The following is a 20,223-nucleotide window of genomic DNA, read 5'->3' on the forward strand; positions in this document are numbered from 1 at the left end:
TAGCCCTGGGCCAATCAAACTGATCTTCAACCGGTGACCACCTTGCCTGGCTAACATACCAGGATAATTATGACAATGGAATTTGTATGTGTCACAGTTTACAGAATGTGTGTATCTTTTTTTTGTTTTTGAGATGGAGTTTCACTCTTGTTGCCCAGGCTGGAGTGCAATGGCACAATCTCAGCTCAAGGCAACCTCCACCTCCCAGGTTCAATTGATTCTCCTGCCTCAGCCTCCCGAATAGCTGGGATTAGAGGCACCCACCACCACACGCGGCTAATTTTGTATTTTTAGTAGAGACAGTGTTTCTCTGTATTGGTCAGGCTGGTCTTGAACTCCCGACTTTAGGTGATCCACCTGCCTCGGCCTCCTAAAGTGCTGGGATTACAGGCATGAGCCACCACACCTGGCCCCTTTGTGTCATTTTCATGTCACTTCTTTTCATCTTTACTGCAAGCCTTAGTGATTCATTCCTCTGTTCATTCATTGTTTATTAAGGGTCTGGTATTTACCAGACACTATACTGTGACAGGTAGTTGGGAAATTATGGTTCAAGTCTGCTGAGAAGCTACAAGTGATGATGGTAGAGGGGGAGAAACACACCTGCGGATCCAGGCATTGGAGTCTGACTAATGTGAGTTTCATTCTAGGACCAACTGCGTGACGTTGGGCAAATTTATTAGCCTCTCTGAGCCACTATTTTGTTATTCATAAAATGGATATAATTATATGTGTGTGCTAAAGCCTTTCTGAGAAGTCAGTGGGATAACATTTAAAGTTCTAGACATGAAATAAATGGTTAACTATTATAATTACTAATAATAAAACAATCATTTTTATTATATTTTCAAACCACTGCTTTCCAATAGAAATATAATGTAAACTACACATGCAATTTACAATTTTTTAAGTAGCCACATTTTTCAACAGTAAAAAGAAGTAGGTGAAATGTATTTTAATAATAAATTTTATCTGAGCTGATATATTAAAAATTAGCATTTTGTCATGTGATCAAGTTTTAAAACTATTAAAGCAATATTTGCTTTCTTTTTTAGTACTGAGTCATCAAAATTAAGTGTCTATTTTATAGCCCTGCTCAATTAGGATGCTAAATTTTCTTCAGAAATATTTGATCTGTATGTTGATTACAGAATATTTACAGTTGAAAAGGTGGTTCAGATATATTTAAAAATTTTCCATCCCATACCAAAAATTTTCTTTCTTTCTCACTTTTTTTTTTTTGAGACAGAGTTTTGCTCTTGTTACCCAGGCTGGAGTGCAATGATGTGACCTTGGCTCACTGCAACCTCTGCCTCCTGGGTTCAAGCAATTCTCCTGCCTCAATCTCCAGAGTATCTGGGATTACAGGTGCCTGCCACCACACCCGGCTAATTTTTTTTTTTTTTTTTTGTAGAGACAGGGTTTCACCATGTTGGCCAGGCTGGTCTCGAACATTTGATCTCGGGTGATCCACCCACCTTGGGCTCCCAAAGTGCTGGGATTACAGGCGTGAGCTACCGTGCCCGGCCAATTCTTTTCTTTAATATTGGCATCCACATTGACAAAACAGCTTCAGTATTTAAATTTAAACTCAATTAGAGATTCGGGTCTTCAGTTGCATCAGCCATATCGCCAGCGTTTCGTAGACACGTGTAGTTAGTGGCCACAGGGCAGGACTGTGAAGGTCAAGGCAATGAATGACTGGCCCGGGGTGCACTTGAAGGCAGACAGGGTGGGCAGGCCCATCAGCCCAGGGCAGCCACGGCTGCCTCTTGAAGGGAGTGCTGTTCGTCTGAGACTTGAAGGATGGGAAGGAGAGTCCCAAGAAGAGTGACCAATGTGGGAAGATGGGCCCAGGCAAGCAGGCAGTCCCTGCCGGAGGTGGAAGCTGAAGAGAACAGTGGCCAGAATGGAAAAGACAGAGACAGAGAGGGGAGGTCTCGGGCTGACAGGTGCAAAGCAGTCACGTCACACCGGAAGGGTCCTGTGTGCAGTGCTGAGATGCTGAGGTCACTTTGTCCTCCCTGTCCTGGGACTTGGCAGCAACTCGTACAGACATGAGTGATTGGAGCTGTGTGTTTAAATATTGCCAGTTTGGAGAGACTGTCTGCAGAAGTGTTGGAATAGGAGACAAGACTAGAAATGAATCATGCTAGAAAGCGTTGATGAGGGCTTCAGGTAGGGCTTTTGCCATGGAGATAAAAGAGAAGACAAAAACTAGGTCTTCCTGATGGGTTGGAGGTGGAGGACGGACAGTTAGAGCGGCTGGGATTTGCGTCTGGCCTGGCCTAGCAGGGATGACGCTGTCCAGGCTGTCTCTAGTTTCTGAGCATCACAGCTTTAACTCCTTTGTCATCCCCTCTCTCGCATCCCCGCGCTTCGATAAGACAAAGTCCTGTGAGCTGTTTCTGTATATTTCCCAAGCAATCTCATCGTTACTAAAAATACAAAAATTAGCTGGGTGTGCTGGTGGGTGCCTATAATCCTAGCTGCTCGGGAGGCTGAGGCGGGAGGATCACTTGAGTCCGGGAGGCGGAAGTGGCAGTAAACCAAGATTGTGCCACTGCACTCCAGCCTGGGTGATAGAGACCCTGTCTCAAAAAAAAAAAAGAACCACAATAATTATTACTACAGAGAGAGAACTGGTAACAGCTGTGTGACCTATGGAAAGCTATCTAATCTTTTTTTTTTTTTTTTTGACACGGAGTTTCACTCTTGTTACCCAGGCTGGAGTGCAATGGCGCGATCTCGGCTCACGGCAACCTCCGCCTCCTGGGTTCAGGCAATTCTCCTGCCTCGGCCTCCTGAGTAGCTGGGATTACAGGCATGTGCCACTATGCCCAGCTAATTTTTTTGTATTTTTAGTAGAGACGGGGTTTCACCATGTTGACCAGGAGGGTCTCGATCTGTTGACCTCGTGATCCACCTGCCTCGGCCTCCCAAAGTGCTGGGATTACAGGCTTGAGCCACCACACCCGGCTTCTAATCTTCTTAAGTTATAGACTTCATACCAAAAATAGAGAACATGATTTCGCCTCCCTCCTTGGTTTGCAATGAAAGTACAAAGAAATACTAAATGTGACTGGCACAGACTGACAACACATCATACAGTGAATATGATTTTTTAAATCATCATCAATAGTTGCATTGATCATACTTGCATTGAACTTTATTCCCCAGAGAAAGGAGGCAGCTTTAAATGAGAGAGGGAGGGGGAGACACCTGAGGAACAGGAGGAAGGGCAGGAGAGTGGGTGTCCCTAAAACCTCAGTAAGAGGGTGATGCAAAAGGAAGAGGGAGGTCATGGGGTCCTTTCTACAGAGCTATGTGGTAAGAGGGGGACGGAAATCTGCTCCCTGAATTTGGTGCCTGGGAAATCCCTGGAGACTTTAGGGAGAACAGTAGTAGCAGACAAGGGGCCAGGAGGACACTAGGCAAAAGTTGGATTGAACAGACGTGCCAGGGAGGTGGGCGCTCCGATGGAGGCTCAAAAGGAGGGAGTGTCTTGTCTTGTGTTTGATGAGGGGGCAGTGGAGAAGGATGTGCTGGGGAGTTAGCAGCAGAGCCCGCATGGTCCAGCTACAGGGTTGATGGAGCAAGTCCCTGAAGGGCGCCATTGAGTGGGGTCTCCTGTGGGACTGCAGTGTTAAGGCACTGTTTCCCACTCCAGGAAAACAGATGGCCAGGCTGGCCTCAGTCATGAAGGAGGTGGATCCCAGTGCATTTACTCTGCCTGCAACCTTCCCCATCCCTTGTCCAGAACTCTTGCTTCTGCCTCCAGGTTGTGTTTGGGCTTTCCATTACTTGTGAAGTTTTTCTCTCTTTTTTCTTGTATCGTTATGTCATGACACACATTGTACATGTTCTGAGTCCATGCATTCATAAACTGTGCCTGGGATATTTTGTCAGGCTACAGATTAAATGTTCTTTTCTTTCTTTCTTTCTTCCTTTTTTGAGATGAAGTTTCAGTCTTGACGTCCAAGCCAGAGTGTAATGGTGTGATCTCGGCCCACTGCAACCTCTGCCTCTTGGGTTCAAGTGATTCCCCTGCTTCCTCCTCCTGAGTATATGGGATTACAGATACCTGCCACCATGCCCAGCTAATTTTTGTATTTTTATTTTCAAGACCAAGACCAGCCTGGTCTTGAACTTGAACCCTATCTCTACGGAAACCCTTTAGGGTTTCACCATGTTGGCCAGGCTGGTCTTGAACTCCTGACCTCAGGTGATCTGCCCACCTCAGCCTCCCAAAGTGCTGGGATTACCGGCATGAGCCACTGTGCCCAGCCAACATATTACATATTCTAACTGAAGTGCTTATTGAAGGTTCCCCTGTGAATATTAATTAAATATATTGTGGACCCGTAAGATTGTATGGCTTTGCAAAGGTAGGGGACTTGGTAGCTTGCAGCATCAGTGTTGTAACTACAGATAAAATGGAGCCATCTGGCCTGAAACTACAATGACTCATGACTTAGAACTGGAATATTGTATTTAATGAATTATGAAATATAATATTAATGTGTATTATGTTTTAACTGAGCTTTAAAATATTAAATATGTACCTGACTGGAATCAGAGTAAATGGCAAAGTTGATTTTGAAATCTCCATTGCATGTTTTTCACGGGAATTTGTAGTTCATTTAAAAAACGTCAAGGAATTTATGAAATTGGTTAAGTAAATTTTCTAATTATTATCTTAACAGCTTCAGTGTTTTTTTCCTGTGATGGATCTTTCCAGCAAACCTGTTTTAGTTTACTCTTCAGAAAAATGCTAAACTTTTAAAGTTATTGCTAATAATATTATTTTTAGTTTTGTGATTTGAAACATCGAATGTTCACATTTCTTTTACTTTGGGGATTGAGGATTTTATGATAACCGTACTAAGAAGTGAGGGTTAATGTGTCTTTGTGTGCATGCATATTAGCCTGTGAATGCCATGAGAAAGGCTCCCATTCTGCCGTGTGCCATCTTGAGACGGGGCTCTGTGACTGCAAACCAAACGTGACTGGACAGCAGTGTGACCAGTGCTTGGTAAGAGGCATGTGACTAATTGACACCTTAGCCTTGGTACAGAGGCAATTGAATCTATGACTCAGAAGGAGCTAAGTCCCCAGGTGCATTAGTCTGTTCTCACACTGCTATAAAGATACCACCAATTTATCAACAAAGGAGGTTTAATTGACTCACAGTTTCGAATGGCTGGGGAGGACTCAGAAAATTTACAATCATGGTGGAAGGAGAAGCAGACACCTTCTTTACAAGCAGCAGGAGAGAGTGAGAGCATGTGAAGGAGGAACTGTCTAAAACCATCAGTTCTCATGACAATTCACTATCACGAGAACAGCATGGGGGAGCTGCCCCTATGATCAAATCACCTCTCTCCTTTGACACACAGGGATTACAATTTCATTTGAGATTTGGGTGGGGACACAGAGCCAAACCATGTCACAAAGCATGGCTGGTGAGTGCTGTGCCTACCTAGAGAGTGGACATTCACTGTAAAGGGAGGGCGATAATGTCATGAATACTTTATGATTCTATGAAATATCCTGTGTGTGTTCTGGAACCTTCTAACATGGGAGTCATTTATTAAAACATATGTTGGTTTCCATGTTCTCCCCCTCTGGTGAAACAGCGTGGCTACTATGGGCTGGACTCAGGCCATGGCTGCCAGCCCTGCAACTGCAGCACAGCAGGCTCTGTGTCAGATGACTGCACGGATGAAGGCCAATGTCACTGCATCCCAGGTGTGGCAGGGAAAAGGTGTGACAGGTGTGCCCGTGGCTTCTACATATACCAGGATGGTAGCTGTACACGTAAGCCTTGATTTCCTTGTTTGAGACTTGACAGTCATTCCTGGACCTTTCCTTGGGCCCTCCCTCTACTTCCAACTAATTTTGGTTAAGTGCCTTTCCTTTTTCTCTTCTTTCCCTGGAGGATTTCATACCTTTTTCCGGTTTCTGATCCCTATCAGGGTACAAGCCAACGTTTTGGTCATGACTCTGTTGCCTACTAATTGTGGGAGCTTAGATTCATTACTTACCTTTGCTTGGCCTCAGTTTCCTCCTCCGTAAAATGAGGATGCTAATGAGAATCTGCATTGAGAGGTTAGTATAAGTGCTGTATATAAAGTCCTCAGCACCACATTTGGCATGCAGTACGTGCTCAGTAAATGTTGGCTCCCCGTGCGCTCACCTAGCGACGTCTTCTTCACTCTTCTATTTCCCCTGTCCTGTCCCCATTTCCCCTCTTCCCCCAGCATCTCCTGACATGGAGGGCTGGCCACCTCCATGAGACATGAGGGATCTTGGGAATTGTGAGGCATCTTTTAGGAGCAAGAAGGTTGGCTTGGACTCTTAATAAAAGGGAAGTAGCAGCATCAGCTCTTAGCCCACCCAGATGTGTAACACAGCATTCATTTTTATTTCAGCCTGTGACTGTCCACATACTCAGAACACCTGTGATCCAGAAACTGGAGCATGTGTATGCCCCCCTCACACGCAGGGTGTGAAGTGTGAAGAATGTGAGGATGGGCACTGGGGCTACGACCTGGAGGTGGGGTGCCAGGTGAGCTCTGTCATCCACACTCTGCTTAACTGAGAGTTGCTTTGCTTTAGCAAGTTGTAGGCCTTTTCTTCTGTGTATTTTCTGGACTTTAACCTGTTGAATAGCTTTGTGATTTTTTTTAATTAAAAAACTCAAATGTAGGCCAGGCATAGTGGCTCACACCTGTAATCATTGTACTTTGGTAGATCGAGTCAGGAGGATCATTTGAATTGTGGAATTCAAGACCAGCCTGGGCAACAAAGAGAGACCCTGCCTTTGCAAAAAATAATGATAAAAACATTTAGCCTGACGTTGTGGCACATGCCTGTGTTCCCAGCTACTTGGGAGCCTGAGGCAGGAGGATTAATTGAGCCTGGGGATTCAAGGCTGTAGTGAACTGTGATTGCACCACTTCACTTCAGCCTGAACGATAGAGAAAGACCCTACCTTAAAAAACAAAAACAAAGCACCTCAGTGCAGATGGTAGGAATCAAAGTGGAAGACACGACACCCTTAAAACACCTTATTCTAGGTTTTCTTCAAGAACCTAGTTGTTAATCTATAGTTAGAAAATCCAAAAAATATTTGAGTGCTCTTTAAATATATTGTGCAATGTATACTATCTTCCAAGAGAAAGTAATAAATCACTTTACTGGGGGTTTATGTCCAACCTGTGGGGCCTCCAGTATTCCATGTAGCTTTCTTCAGTTAAATTTGGGTATAGTTTGTGTTTTGAAAACAATAGGAAATTACTTCTTTTGAGACGGAGTTTTGCTCTGTCACCAGGCTGGAGTGCAGTGGTGTGATCTTGGCTCACTGCAACCTCTGCCTCCCAGGTTCAAGCGATTCTCCTGCCTCAGCCTCCCGAGTAGCTGGGACTACAGGCACGTGCCACTGTGCCCAGCTAATTTTTGTATTTTTAGTAGAGATGGAATTTCACCATGTTGGCCAGGATGTTCTTGGTCTCTTGTTGACCTCGTGATCTGCCTGCCTTGGCCTCCCAAAGTGCTGGGATGTGAGCCACTGTGCCCAGCCAGGAAATGACTTTTTTTGAAACAGAGTCTTGCACTGTCACCCAGGCTGGAGTGCAGTAGTGCCATCAAAGCTCACTGTATCCTCGACCTCTTGGGCTCAAGCAATCCTCATGCTTCAGCCCCACAAGTGGCTGGGACTACAGGCATGTGCCATCCTTCCCAGCTAATTTTTTCATTATTCGTAGAGATGGGATCTCATTGTGTTGTCCAGGCTGGTCTCAAACTCCTGGACTCAAGTGATCTTCCCACCTCTGCATCCCAAAGTACTAGGATTACAGACATGAGTCACTATGCCTGGCCTGATTTCCACAGTAATTTTGTTAGTCTGTTTTGACCCAGTAGATTTAATTTCAGTCCACAATTTTGGCCCCATGCACATGTGCCACTAACATGCACAAATTTTCAGGAACGCAATGCCTATCTCCTGCTGGCACTTGGCAAAGTGAATCCATGGAGCAATAGCAAGAGGGAGATGGTTCATGTGTAGAACTTCCCACATGCAGTGTTTTCCTGTAAATCAAATCTGTGCAGATTTAGAAGCATCACATCTGCCTTTTTATTGAGTTGCTTTCCCGCCTCTCAGGCCTGCAATTGCAGTCTTGTGGGATCGACCCATCATCAGTGCGATGTGCTCACCGGCCATTGCCAGTGCAAGTCAAAATTTGGTGGCCGGGCCTGCAATCAGTGCTCCTTAGGTTACAGAGGCTTTCCTGACTGTGTTCCCTGTGACTGTGACCTGAGGGGGACGTCGGGGGACACCTGCAATCTGGAGCAGGGTCTCTGCAGCTGTGCAAAGGAAACTGGGGCCTGCTCTTGCAAGGTATTTGCCTTCCATCCTCCTCTTTCTTTCTCTCGCTGGCTCCTCATCGTGACTCTTGGGCTTTGACTATTTACCCAATCAGCAAGGTTGAGATGCTTCTCCTAGTGAGTTCACATTCCCTTCCGCAGCTGAGTTCAAAGTCTCTTATGCTCCTCTAAAGTGATGGATGATTTTTGAAATTGAATTTTTACTGTTAAAAGTGTCAGATGGTGGAACTGATTTGAGAACTGCCCTGAGTTTTTGATCATATATCCCAGAGGGTGAGTGGCATGTTTCTTGAGTATGCAAGTGAGGCAGGTACCTCAGGGCTTTGGGATTTGTGATGTGACCCCTGTGAGGTTATGAGGCTCTCGTATGTGCTGGCCACACTGAAGGAAATCAGAGTTTATTTTCCTGAGAGGCAAGATTTCAGCATCATTATAAGTTTTGTGTATTTCCATGACTTTTCCCAATGTGCTTTGCTATTAGGAGTCAGAGCCACTTCCTCTGGTCCTTTTTCCTATGGGTGGTGAGATGGAAGCCCTCTGACTTGATGATGGTAATGGCTTGATGGGTGACTGGAGATAAAAAGGAAAACTCATGTAGATATCATGGCCTGGGAGTAATGGAAGTTTCAGTCTCCCTATTTTCTGCCACTTTTTTTTTTTTTTTTTTTGAGACAGAGTCTCGCTCTGTCACACAAGCTGAAGTGCAATGGCACGATCTCGGCTCTGTGCCACCTCTGCCTCCCGGGTTCAAGCGATTCTCCTGCCTCAGCCTCCTGAGTAGCTAAATTTTTTTGTATTTTTACTAGAGAAGGAGTTTCACCACGTTGGCCAAGCTGATCTCGAACTCCTGACCTGGGGTGATCTACCTACCTCAGCCTCCCAAAGTGTCAGGATTACAGGTGTGAGCCATGGCACTCAGCCTCTGCCACACCTTACAATAACAGTTATGATGAGAGACGATAGAGCTCCAGACCCTGTCTTAATAATCACCAGGTCTGGGTGCGGTGGCTCATGCCTGCAATCCTGGCACTTTGGGAGGCCGAGGCGGGCAGATCACCTGAGGTCAGGAGATTGAGACCATCTTGGCCAACATAGTGAAACTCCGTCTCTGCTAAAAATACAAAAATTAGCTGAGTATGGTGGCACCTGCTTGTAGTCCTTTGGGAGGCTGAGGCAGGAGCATCGTTTGAACTTAGGAGGCGGAGATTGCAGTCAGCCGAGATCATGCCACTGCACTCCAGCCTGGTGACTGCGTGAGACTTTGTCTCAAAAAACAAAATAATAATAATAATAATAACAATAATAATCACCTAGCTGATGGCTTGCATGCCCAGGGATCATCAGAATCACCTGGGGACTCGAAGCAGCTTCCAGAGCTGCCTCAGGACATTCTCATCAGGGAAGCTATTTTCCAAAAGCTTCCAAGATAATTCTGATAATGACCTGTGTTTGAGAATCACTGATTGGGTCTTTGAGAAAACTAACACTCAGAGAGCTCAGGGCCTGGCTGGAGGAAACTGATGCTTGTGCATCTATAATTATTTTTAAAATTATGTTTGTGTTTTATTTTGTTTCTGTTTGTTCAGAAATCACATCTCTTTTCCAGACAAAAACAAATCCTTTACTTGTTCCCTTTTAGGAGAATGTCTTTGGCCCTCAGTGCAGCAGGTGTAGAGAGGGCACCTTCGCTCTCCGTGCAGACAACCCCCTGGGGTGCTCCCCCTGCTTCTGCTCCGGGCTGTCCCACCTCTGCTCAGAGCTGGAGGGCTACATGAGGACCCCAGTAAGTCATACACAACCAAAATGTCCTGCTTCTAACCCCAATCCCCTTGGGAGGTGGTTGAGGGTGGGAGACACAGTCAAGTGTTCACATTAAATTTTGCTTTTATGGCATCAGAAATTCTAGGAAGCTAACTTGGGTGAGAGTGCGAATCAGAGCTTGGCTTCTGCTGGCCAAGGAAGTAAATGGAGCTTGAATGAAAGGCTCTCCATGTTGTTCCTTAGCTAATCTATGAAAAGCTTTCATTGGAGAGAAGATAAAACCCAAAATCTCAGTCGTCTTCTGCATGTCATTGAGCATTTCCTCAGAGGAGCAACAGTTTGGGCCTAAACGCAATAGTTTAAAGCATTTTCTGTTCATTTTCATTCAGATGTTTAGTTTAAAGGAAAAGTCTTCAGTGTTTCTGTTTTAATATTGAAGCTGTTTCATCTGTGAAACAGTGGTGGAATCTGAAGAATGAAGCTGGAGTAGGAAGTTCGTGTTTTGAAGTGCACGTTCTCTCCCTTTCATGGCTTAGGTAATGCTGAGCTCCGATCAGCCTCTTCTGCGTGTGGTTTCTCAGAGTAACCTGAGGGGCACGACTGAGGGGGTGTACTACCAGGCCCCCGACTTCCTGCTGGATGCCGCCACAGTGCGGCAGCACGTCCATGCAGAGCCGTTTTACTGGCGGCTGCCGCAGCAGTTCCAGAGTGACCAGGTGAGGTCTGCGCTTCCTGGGAGATACGGAAATCATTTAAAATCGCCATAGTCTGGGCTGGCCTGTCATTTAAAGAAGTGGTTATTAATTTCCTCTTTTAATTGGGCTCAGAGAAGTTTAATGCTTATAAAAGTCTCAAATATATGGTTCCTTAAAATTTTTCATTAATTGTAAAAGTTTAAAAAATATTTACATTATGTTAATTTGGTTCTTCCTAAAGCAGTCAGTCAAAAAACATATACAGTCATGTGTCCCCTAACGATGGAGATACATTCTGGGGGAATGTGTCATTAGGTGCGAACGTTATGGTATTATAATCTCATGAGACCATGGGTGTATATGTGGTTTGTCATTGACTGAAATGTCATTACGTGGTATGGGACTGTACTGTATTTACTAATATTCTCTCCATACAAACCTGGGTGCTATGGCCTGGGGGGCCTTTTCAAGGAATCATCACTCATTTTGGGGGTAAAAACTACTGTAAAAGAGTCATGAGGCTGGGGTGCAGTGGCTCAAGCCTGTAATCCCAGCACTTTGGGAGGCCGAGGCGGGTGGATCATGAGGTCAAGAAATCGAGACCATCCTGGTCAATAAGGTGAAACCCCGTCTCTACTAACAATACAAAAAAATTAGCTGGGCATGGTGGTGTGCCCCTGTAGTCCCAGCTACTCGGGAGGCTGAGGCAGGAGAATTGCTTGAACCCAGAAGGTGGAGGTTGTGGTGAGCTGAGATCGTGCCATTACACTCCAACCTGAGTAACAACAGCGAAACTCCATCTCAAAAAAAAAAAAAAAAAAGAGTCATGAAAGGGATCAGTTGGATTGTTTGTTTATATAAACATTGGAGTCCATGTATGAATTCGCCCTGATCTTTACAATTTGCAAATAGGCATCCAGTTCTCCTTGAGATATAGAAATTTTTAATTTAAAGGAGCCTGAAAATAAATTCCATCACTACCACATTGATTTGTTACTTTGGAGCTTACTTTTGCTTGTATGCTCAAAAAGAACTGTGTAACTTAGGTCGACTTAATAATCCATTTAATTAAGTGGAATTAGAAGGAAGAAAATTCCAGACAACATATTTCACCCATGTGATGTATTTTTAAGATATAAGATTTCTCTCATCTGGTGGCAGGCTTGGAATAAAATGTTTTTGAACCAAAACTTTGTCAGAGAAGTAAACAACACTTTATTATTTGCTAGCTCATGGCCTACGGTGGCAAACTAAAGTACAGCGTGGCCTTCTATTCTTTGGACAGCGTCGGCATCTCCAATTTTGAGCCTCAAGTTCTCATCAAAGGTGGTCGGACCAGAAAGCAAGTCATTTACATGGATGCACCAGCCCCAGAGAATGGAGTGAGACAGGAACAGGAAGTAGCAATGAGAGAGGTGATAATGGGATCTTTTCATATAAGTTCGTTAAAGGTATCAACTTTGCTATGGATAGAGTGAAAGCTAAAAGCCATTAATAAGAGAATGAGCAGCCAGGCGTGGTAGCTCACACCTGTAATCCCAGCGCTTTGGGAGGCCAAGGTGGGTGTATCACCTGAGGTCAGGAGTTGGAGACCAGCCTGGGGAACATAGTGAAACCCCATCTCTACTAAAAATAGAAAAATTAGCCGGGCATGGTGGTGCACGCCTGCAGTCCCAGCTACTTGGGAGGCTGAGGTGGGATAATCACTTGAACCTAGGAGGCAGAGGTTGCAGTGAGCAGAGATTGCACCACTGCACTCCAACCTGGGCAACAGAGTGAAATTGTCTCAAAAAAAAAAAAAAAAAAGAGAGAGAGAGACTGAGCAAGAAGACCCTGGGGTCAAAATTTCAGTGGGATTAGCAGGATTTCCAAAAACAATTCAAATTTCAAATTCTCAAGAAATGTACATTAGGCTTATGTCAATTTAGTGGGCACTGAATCTTAAATTCTTTATCTTGGTATACTATTTTCAACCTGCATAGTGGTACAGAAGGCTTTGGACTTGCTCAGATTTGGGAAGTGTCTGTTATTCTTCTAGCAGATCTTTATGGGATGTTTGCTGTGTGGCTGGCACTGCCACATGATAATGCATATCTGTTGATAAACGGGACTGACATTGTGCCAGCCCATGGAGGTTTCAGGAGGTCGTCAGTTATACTCAGTGGCATGCACAGAACAGGGCTCATTTCTGGAGAAATTTATAAAAGAATTTATTAATAAGTTTTATGCCTGTCAGAATTTGGCCTCTGAGCTTAATTGAATGTGTTTCTCATTCTACAGAATTATTGGAAATATTTTAACTCTGTTTCTGAAAAACCTGTCACTAGAGAGGATTTTATGTCTGTCCTTAGCAATATTGAGTATATCCTCATCAAGGCCTCGTATGGTCAAGGATTACAGCAAAGCAGGTACGTGGAGCCTCTAGAATTTTGACTGTTATTTTGATATTTGAAAGCAAACTGAAAGATGTTGACTCACTCCACTTCCATTACCTACCACTTTTATTAACATGTATAGTTTAGTTCCCTACCAAAACGTTGTTAAATATTAATATCATTTTGGAATATGTGAGTTATAACTTAAATTATCCACCTACTGTGCTAATGCAGTTATAAAATATAAGAACATCATGGTGGAATCTTGGCTGAAGATAAAATGCAAAAAAAAAAAACCCAAACAATTGCTATTTTCTGCCCGTGAAAACTGAAAGCCCATGTCTTCATAATGAATATAAAGAATGCTGTCACCTACTCATCTAATACTTTAGCCCCTAAAGAAAACCATGAAGTCTTGGCCTCATTGGCATTTCAAGTGGTCTTTTATGTGTACTTCTGTGTCATTATTTTGAAATACTAAAATGTCCAAAATGTGTCCTGACAGTACTGATGTGCTTTACACATTTCACTTATAATCACAAGTGGGAGCTCCTCCAAACAGGGAGCAAAGCTCTGGTTTCTTATATATGCAAATGTTAGGTCACATGCTATGTTTCGAGAAAGTTTTTCAAACGTTAGCATTTTCTCTCTTTTTAACTTAATGGCTGCACAGAATCTCAGACATTTCAATGGAGGTTGCCAGAAAGGCTGAAAAGCTGCATCCAGAAGACAAGGTAGCATCTCTTTTAGAGAATTGTGTCTGTCCTCCTGGCACTGCAGGATTCTCATGTCAGGTAGGAAGATTCTCGTCAAAATCTGTCTCCTGGGTTGAGTTGAACTGTGCAACTTCAAAAGATGAACAGAACTTATGTGTATATACTGTATCACTTTTTCTTTTTTTGAGTTAAAAAAGAAATGAATTTTGGTAAAACGTACATAACAAAATCTGCCATCTTAACCATTCTTCAGTGTACAGTGTAGTCATGTTAAGTATAGTCACATTGCTATGCAGCTGTCACCATTGTCATCCTCAGAATGTTTTTTTTTTTTTTTTTTTGAGGTGGAGCCTCGCTCTGTTGCCCAAGCTGGAGTGCAGTGGCACACCCTCAGCTCACTACAACCTCCACCTCCCGGGTCCCAGTTCAAGCAATTCTCCTTCCTCAGCCTCCCAAGTAGCAGGGATTACAGGCATGAACCACCATGACCAGATAATTTTTGTATTTTTTAGTAGAGATAGGGTTTCACCATATTGGCCAGTGACCTCGTGATCGGCCCGCCGTGGCCTCCCAAAGTGCTAGGATTACAGGCATGAGACACTGCACTTGGCCTATCCTCAGAACTTTTTATCCCAAACGCAAACTCTGCACTCATTAAACACTAGCTCCCCAGTTCCTCTCTCCCCAGGCCCCAATGACCACCATGCTCCTTTCAGTCTCCATGTATTCGACCACCCTAGGGCCCACTTATAAGTAGAGTAATACATGGTGCATGCCTGTAATCTCAGCTACTCGGAGGCTGAGGCAGGAGAATCACTTGAACCTGAGAGGCGGAGGCTGCAGTGAGCCAAGATTGAGCCATTGTATTACAGCCTGGACGACAGACTGAGACTTTGTCTCAAGAATAAATAAATAAATAAGTGGAGTAATACAGAATTTGTCTTTCTATGAATGGCTTGTTTCACTTAGCATTAGGTCCTCAAGGCTCATCCATGTTGTAGTATGCATCAGAATTTCCCTCCTTTTTAAGGCTGAGTAATATTCCATTGTACATACATGCTACATTTTGCTTTTTCATTAATCTGACAATGAATAAACTTGGGTGGCTTCCCCATCTTGACTATTGTGAATAAAATGATGCTGCTATGAACATAGGGGTTCAAATATCTCTTTGAGATTCTGCTTTCAGGTCTTTTGGGTGTGTACCCAAAATTGGACTTGGAGAATCATATGGTACTTGAATTTTCCATCTTTGGAGAGATGGAAATGGTATAGCTGCTGGTTTTTAGTGTACCATTTTACATTCTCATCAGCAGTATACAGGGTTCCAGTTTCTCACCAACACTTATCAGTTTTGTTTTGTTTTTTTTTTTTGATAGTTGATATTCTAACAGGTGTGAGGTGGTATCACCTTGTGTTTTTGATTTGTATTTCCCTGATGATAGAGATGTTGAACTTCTTCTCATATGCCTGTTGGTCATTTGTGTGTCTCCTTTGGGGAAATGTCTATTCAAGTCCTTGACTCACTTTTTAATCAGACTTTTTTGTCCTCCCTTTTGCATCCCTGCAGGACTGTGCCCCTGGGTACCACAGAGGGAAGCTCCCAGCATGGGGTGGCAGGGGACCACGCCCTCTGATTGCTCCTTGTGTGCCCTGCAGTTGCAACAACCATAGTGACACCTGTGACCCCAACACTGGGAAGTGTCTGGTATGCTGGTTTGTGGGGGTGTTTGCCTGAGCTTAGAATTCAAGTGGAGTCTGAATGTCAGATTTCTGGTCTAAGTCACAGCTGTGCCTTGGTTTAGTGAGAGGTTAAATTTAGCTGAATATAAAATATAAGCGTATTTCCTTGAGGAGGGCATAGCTTAGTAGTTCTGACCTTATCAGTGGAAATTCTTTTATAAATTTTGCTTTCTTGATGAATATATTTATGGGCATCAATTTGGGAATTACAGTCATGCACCAAATAACAACATTTCCTTCGGGTCCACAACAGATTGCATATAGGACATTAGTCCTATAAGGCTATCATACTGTATTTTCACCATACCTTTTCTATGTTAGATACAGTTAGATGCACAAATATTTACTACTGTGTTGCAATTGCCTACAGTATTCAGTACAGTAACATGCTGGACAGGCTTGTGGCTCTACCACATGGCCTCAGTATGTAGTCTGCTGTGCCATCTAGGTGTGTGGAAGTGCACTCTGTGATGTTCACACAGTGACAACATCAGCTAGGCATGCATTTCTTGGAAACGATCCGCATCTTTAAGTGACGCATGACTGTACTTGCATGCCTTGTTTTTAATTGCAGTACTGGTTGCCATACTCAAAATGGATGAGAACTGTGTATGCTAAAGTTTGGGGGCTCACATGGGAATTTTAAAATAAGTTAATGCCAGCGTTGAAAAATGTATTTCTCTGTGTAAAGTATTGCCTTCTTGCATTTAAAAAAAAATGCATATTCTTGGCCGGGTGCGGTGGCTCACGCCTATAATCCCAGCACTTTGGGAGGCCAAGGTAGGCAGATTGCTTGAGGTCAGGAGTTTGAGACCAGCTTGGCCAACATGATGAAACCCTGTCTCTACTAAAAATACAAAAACATAGCTGGGCATGGTGGCAGGTGCCTGTATTCCTAACTACTTGAGAGGCTGAGGCAGGGAGAATCACTTGAACCCGGGAGGCAGAGGCTGCAGTGAGCTGAGATCTTGCCAGTGCACTTCAGCCTGGGCAACAGAGTAAGACTCCATCTCAAAAAAAAGAGCATATTCTCTAGGGGGATGATAACACAGCACATTATTCACATGTTAGTGTGTGTTTGTTTCTCAACCACCTTCTCCTAGACCAAGATTGGTCTCAGGGACACATGGAGAGCTCTGAGCACTGTAAAAAGCTAAGCGACCCAGACAGAAGCCTCGCAGCCCTGACTCAGGACAGATTCCTGTGTCCATGACTTTGCTAAAGCCAATGAGGCAGATTACAATAATCTGCTATTTGTTTCCTACTACTGAAGGTTCATGCTTTGCAATAACTCAGGTGGAAACACTGATTACTGGTATAAATTGTTCCAAGATTAACTCGTCTTGGGTAAAATAATGCATTGAAGGGAAATGAGCGACCCACCAAGAACACCCCCCAAGCCTTGGAGATCCTGGGTGTGGCCCAATCACAAGAAAACGCAGGAGCCAGAACAGAGGAATTAGGACTGCGGCCTCCCAGCCTGCCTCCCTCCCACCACATTTTGATTTTGACTCTTCCCGCTTTTTACAGATCTGAATTCTGTGTCTGTCCCTAGGGACTTCTTCATGCATGGTCACCACTTACTGCCAATTCCTGTCACCAGAACCCATTATAAACAAAGAGTGGGTATCTGGGCTTAGCGGATGGGATTTCAGGGTTGCAGTGGTTCTTCTATTCTTGTCAGAGTCCCTTCAGATTTTTTTTTTTTTTTTTTGAGATGGATTTTTTTTTTTTTTTTTTTTAGATGGAATCTTGCTCTGTCACCCAGCCTGGAGTGTAATGGCACAATCTGCTCACTGCAGCCTCTCTTCCTGGGTTCAAGTGATTCTCCTGCCTTAGCCTCCTGAGTAGCTGGGATTACAGGCGCCCCCCACCTCCCACCACACTCAGCTAATTTTTGTATTTTTAGTTGAGACGGGGATTCACCATATTGGCCAGGCTGGTTTCGAACTCCTGATCTCAAATGATCCTCCTGCCTTGACCTCTTAAAGTGCTACAATTACAGGCATGAGACACTGCCCCCAACTGTCCCTTCAGATCTTAAGTCTGAACTATAACATCCATGCCAGGCAGTAATTTAGTGTGCATTTTATATACCTCCAGGCATGGAGAGCTCACTCCCAGAGCTGCACCTTTGGGCAGCTCTGATTCTTCCTGGACCCATTGCCCCTGAACCATACATCTGTTGGTGCAGTTTTATTCTTTGGAACTGTTTAAATAAACCACTAGTTCAGATTTGTCCATGAAAAGTGGTGGGATTTTTTTTTTTATTGAGACGGAGTTTCGCTCTTGTTACCCAGGCTGGAGTGCAATGGCGCCATCTCGGCTCACCGCAACCTTTGGCTCACCGCAACCTCCGCCTCCTGGGTTCAGGCAGTTCTCCTGCCTCAGCCTCCCAAGTAGCTGGGATTACAGGCACACGCCACCATGCCCGGCTAATTTTTTTTTTTTTTTTTTTTTTTTGTATCTTTAGTTGAGACGGGGTTTCACCAAATTGACCAGGATGGTCTCGATCTCATGACCTCGTGATCCACCCGCCTCAGCCTACCAAAGTGCTGGGATTACAGGCTTCAGCCACTGCACCTGGCCAGTGGTGGGATTTTAACAAATACCTTGTGAAACTACTTGATCAAATCCCTCTTTCCCATGTCCAAAGGCCCTGAATCTTCAGCCCTCCCAGTCACGTACCCTCACATGCCTGGAGGCCGGATGGAGTGGTCATGGGTTCATTCACCAGCCTGGGGTGTGCATGTCACCATTCATCTTCAGTATTGTGCCCTGAGCCTAACGCCTTTGCTCCTGGAGTCGGTGGGAGCATCCTTCCCTAACTTGAAATGCTGCGTCCCACGGCACAGCCTGGACAGTGTAGTCGTGCCCACCCTGTCACTGCCGCCTCACCACATTGATTAGACACAAGACCCTTGCACTCTTCCCACCAGTACTGCGCCTCAGTCCCTTCTTCCTTGCTCTTCGAGCTCACGACCTTCCTTTCTGTCATCAGTTTTTCTAATCCTTTTGTGGTTTAGTGCAATTCATTTCCCTTCAACAAAACCTCCTAAGCACTCCCTCTGTACTTACTGTACAGGTGGACGTGAAGACCTTTTGGGATCTGATTTTATCATCAGATAGGATGTTCAGGTCACTGGGTGTTTGGTATTACCATAAAAGTGATTGATTGGAAGCATGACTTGGAAGGGGGTGGGGAGACTGAAGACCAAGGTGGTAGCTTGGGAGCCCCTCTTCCTGGTTATCCCTGCCCTACCACCACCTTCTGGGAGATACAACTGAACCTTTTTACATCAGTGAAAAATTGGCAGGCATTCTCTGTGCATTCCCCATAGCAACGAATTCAGCCCACACGTCAGTTCTCATTAGGCGGTCCTTATTTCCTTGCCACTCTTGGGGAGGCTTGTTTTTGTTTCTCTAGGGAGCCCACAGTCCATCTAGGGGGAGTTGGTGTTAGCAGTGGAAAACCTTAAAATCTTCAATTCTCTCTCATCATCTGATATTTATTCCTTCTCAGGTTTAGGCCATGTGATTAAAACATGTCTTTAGCACATTTACTTTTCTTCTAAAGTAATTACAAATTTTACTTCTAAAGAGATCAGTTTGAGAGGTCAAGTAGATCCCAGTAAAATTTATCTTTATCATGGAAAAAAAAATAGGAATAGAACTGTAAAATGAAAAATACTAGAATTTAAAAAAAATTAAATGAACTTAAATCATCTTTTTTAACATGCAAAAAGATTTGTTTCTGTATCACCTCTCACTGCCAAGGATAAAAATGTGAGTCAGCCTGGGAGTTTGCTCAGGGGCTCCTCAATGATCCTGGTTTTTCTGCCTCAGACATGGAATCTTGTGCCCAGGGGCTGAGTAAAAAGAGATGAATTGAGCAAATTTCAATTTCAAATTGGAATCAGATGGCAAGAACTGCTTGTTCCTTTAGCTTTAAAAATATGTACTCTTGGCCAGGCGTGGTGGCTCATGCCTGTAATCCCAGCATTTGGGAGGCTGAGGTGGGTGGATCACTTGTCAGGAGTTTGAGACCAGCCTGACCAACATGGTGAAACCCCATCTCCACTGAAAATACAAGAATTAGCCAGGCATGGTGGCACACGCCTGTAGTCCCAGCTACTCAGGAGGCTGAGGCAGGAGAATTGCATGAACCCAGGAGGTGGAGATTGCAGTGAGCTGAGATCGTGCCACTGCACTCCAGGCGACAGAGTCAGACTCTGTCTCAAAGAAAAAAAAATGTGTACTTTTTTTAACAGAAAGACCATAGGTCCAAAGGATGATAGAAAATTTAATTGGAAATGCCACATGGGGTGGCTCAGGCATGTAGTTCCAGCTACTTAGGAGGCAGGAGGATCACCTGAGGTCAGGAGTTTGAGACCAGCCTGAGCAACATAGCCAGACCCCTAATCAGTAAAAAAAAAGTTAAAAATTAGCCAATCATGGTGGTGTGTGCCTATGGGCCCAGCTACTTGAAAGGCTGAGGCAGGAGGATCATTGAGCCTGGGAGGGCAAAGCTGCAGTGAGCTA

General features: G+C 44.3%; 1 protein-coding gene across 3 annotated transcripts in view; it reads left to right on the forward strand.

The window, feature by feature from the left end:
- The window catches only part of LAMA1 (laminin subunit alpha 1), a 177,656-nt gene that overhangs the window by 95,455 nt on the left and 61,978 nt on the right, over positions 1-20,223 (forward strand). For all 3 annotated transcript variants that reach the window (XM_008979513.5, XM_035270592.3, XM_035270593.3), the window contains exons 20-29: positions 4,929-5,035; positions 5,640-5,820; positions 6,435-6,571; positions 8,168-8,404; positions 10,031-10,174; positions 10,689-10,868; positions 12,077-12,262; positions 13,128-13,255; positions 13,896-14,016; positions 15,509-15,646. In XM_008979513.5, coding sequence (XP_008977761.4) covers positions 4,929-5,035; positions 5,640-5,820; positions 6,435-6,571; positions 8,168-8,404; positions 10,031-10,174; positions 10,689-10,868; positions 12,077-12,262; positions 13,128-13,255; positions 13,896-14,016; positions 15,509-15,646 — 1,559 coding nt within the window. The remainder of the gene's footprint in view (positions 1-4,928; positions 5,036-5,639; positions 5,821-6,434; positions 6,572-8,167; positions 8,405-10,030; positions 10,175-10,688; positions 10,869-12,076; positions 12,263-13,127; positions 13,256-13,895; positions 14,017-15,508; positions 15,647-20,223) is intronic.

The sequence above is a fragment of the Callithrix jacchus genome, chromosome 13 (genome assembly GCF_049354715.1).
Source record: "Callithrix jacchus isolate 240 chromosome 13, calJac240_pri, whole genome shotgun sequence".
Lineage (NCBI taxonomy): Eukaryota > Metazoa > Chordata > Mammalia > Primates > Cebidae > Callithrix > Callithrix jacchus.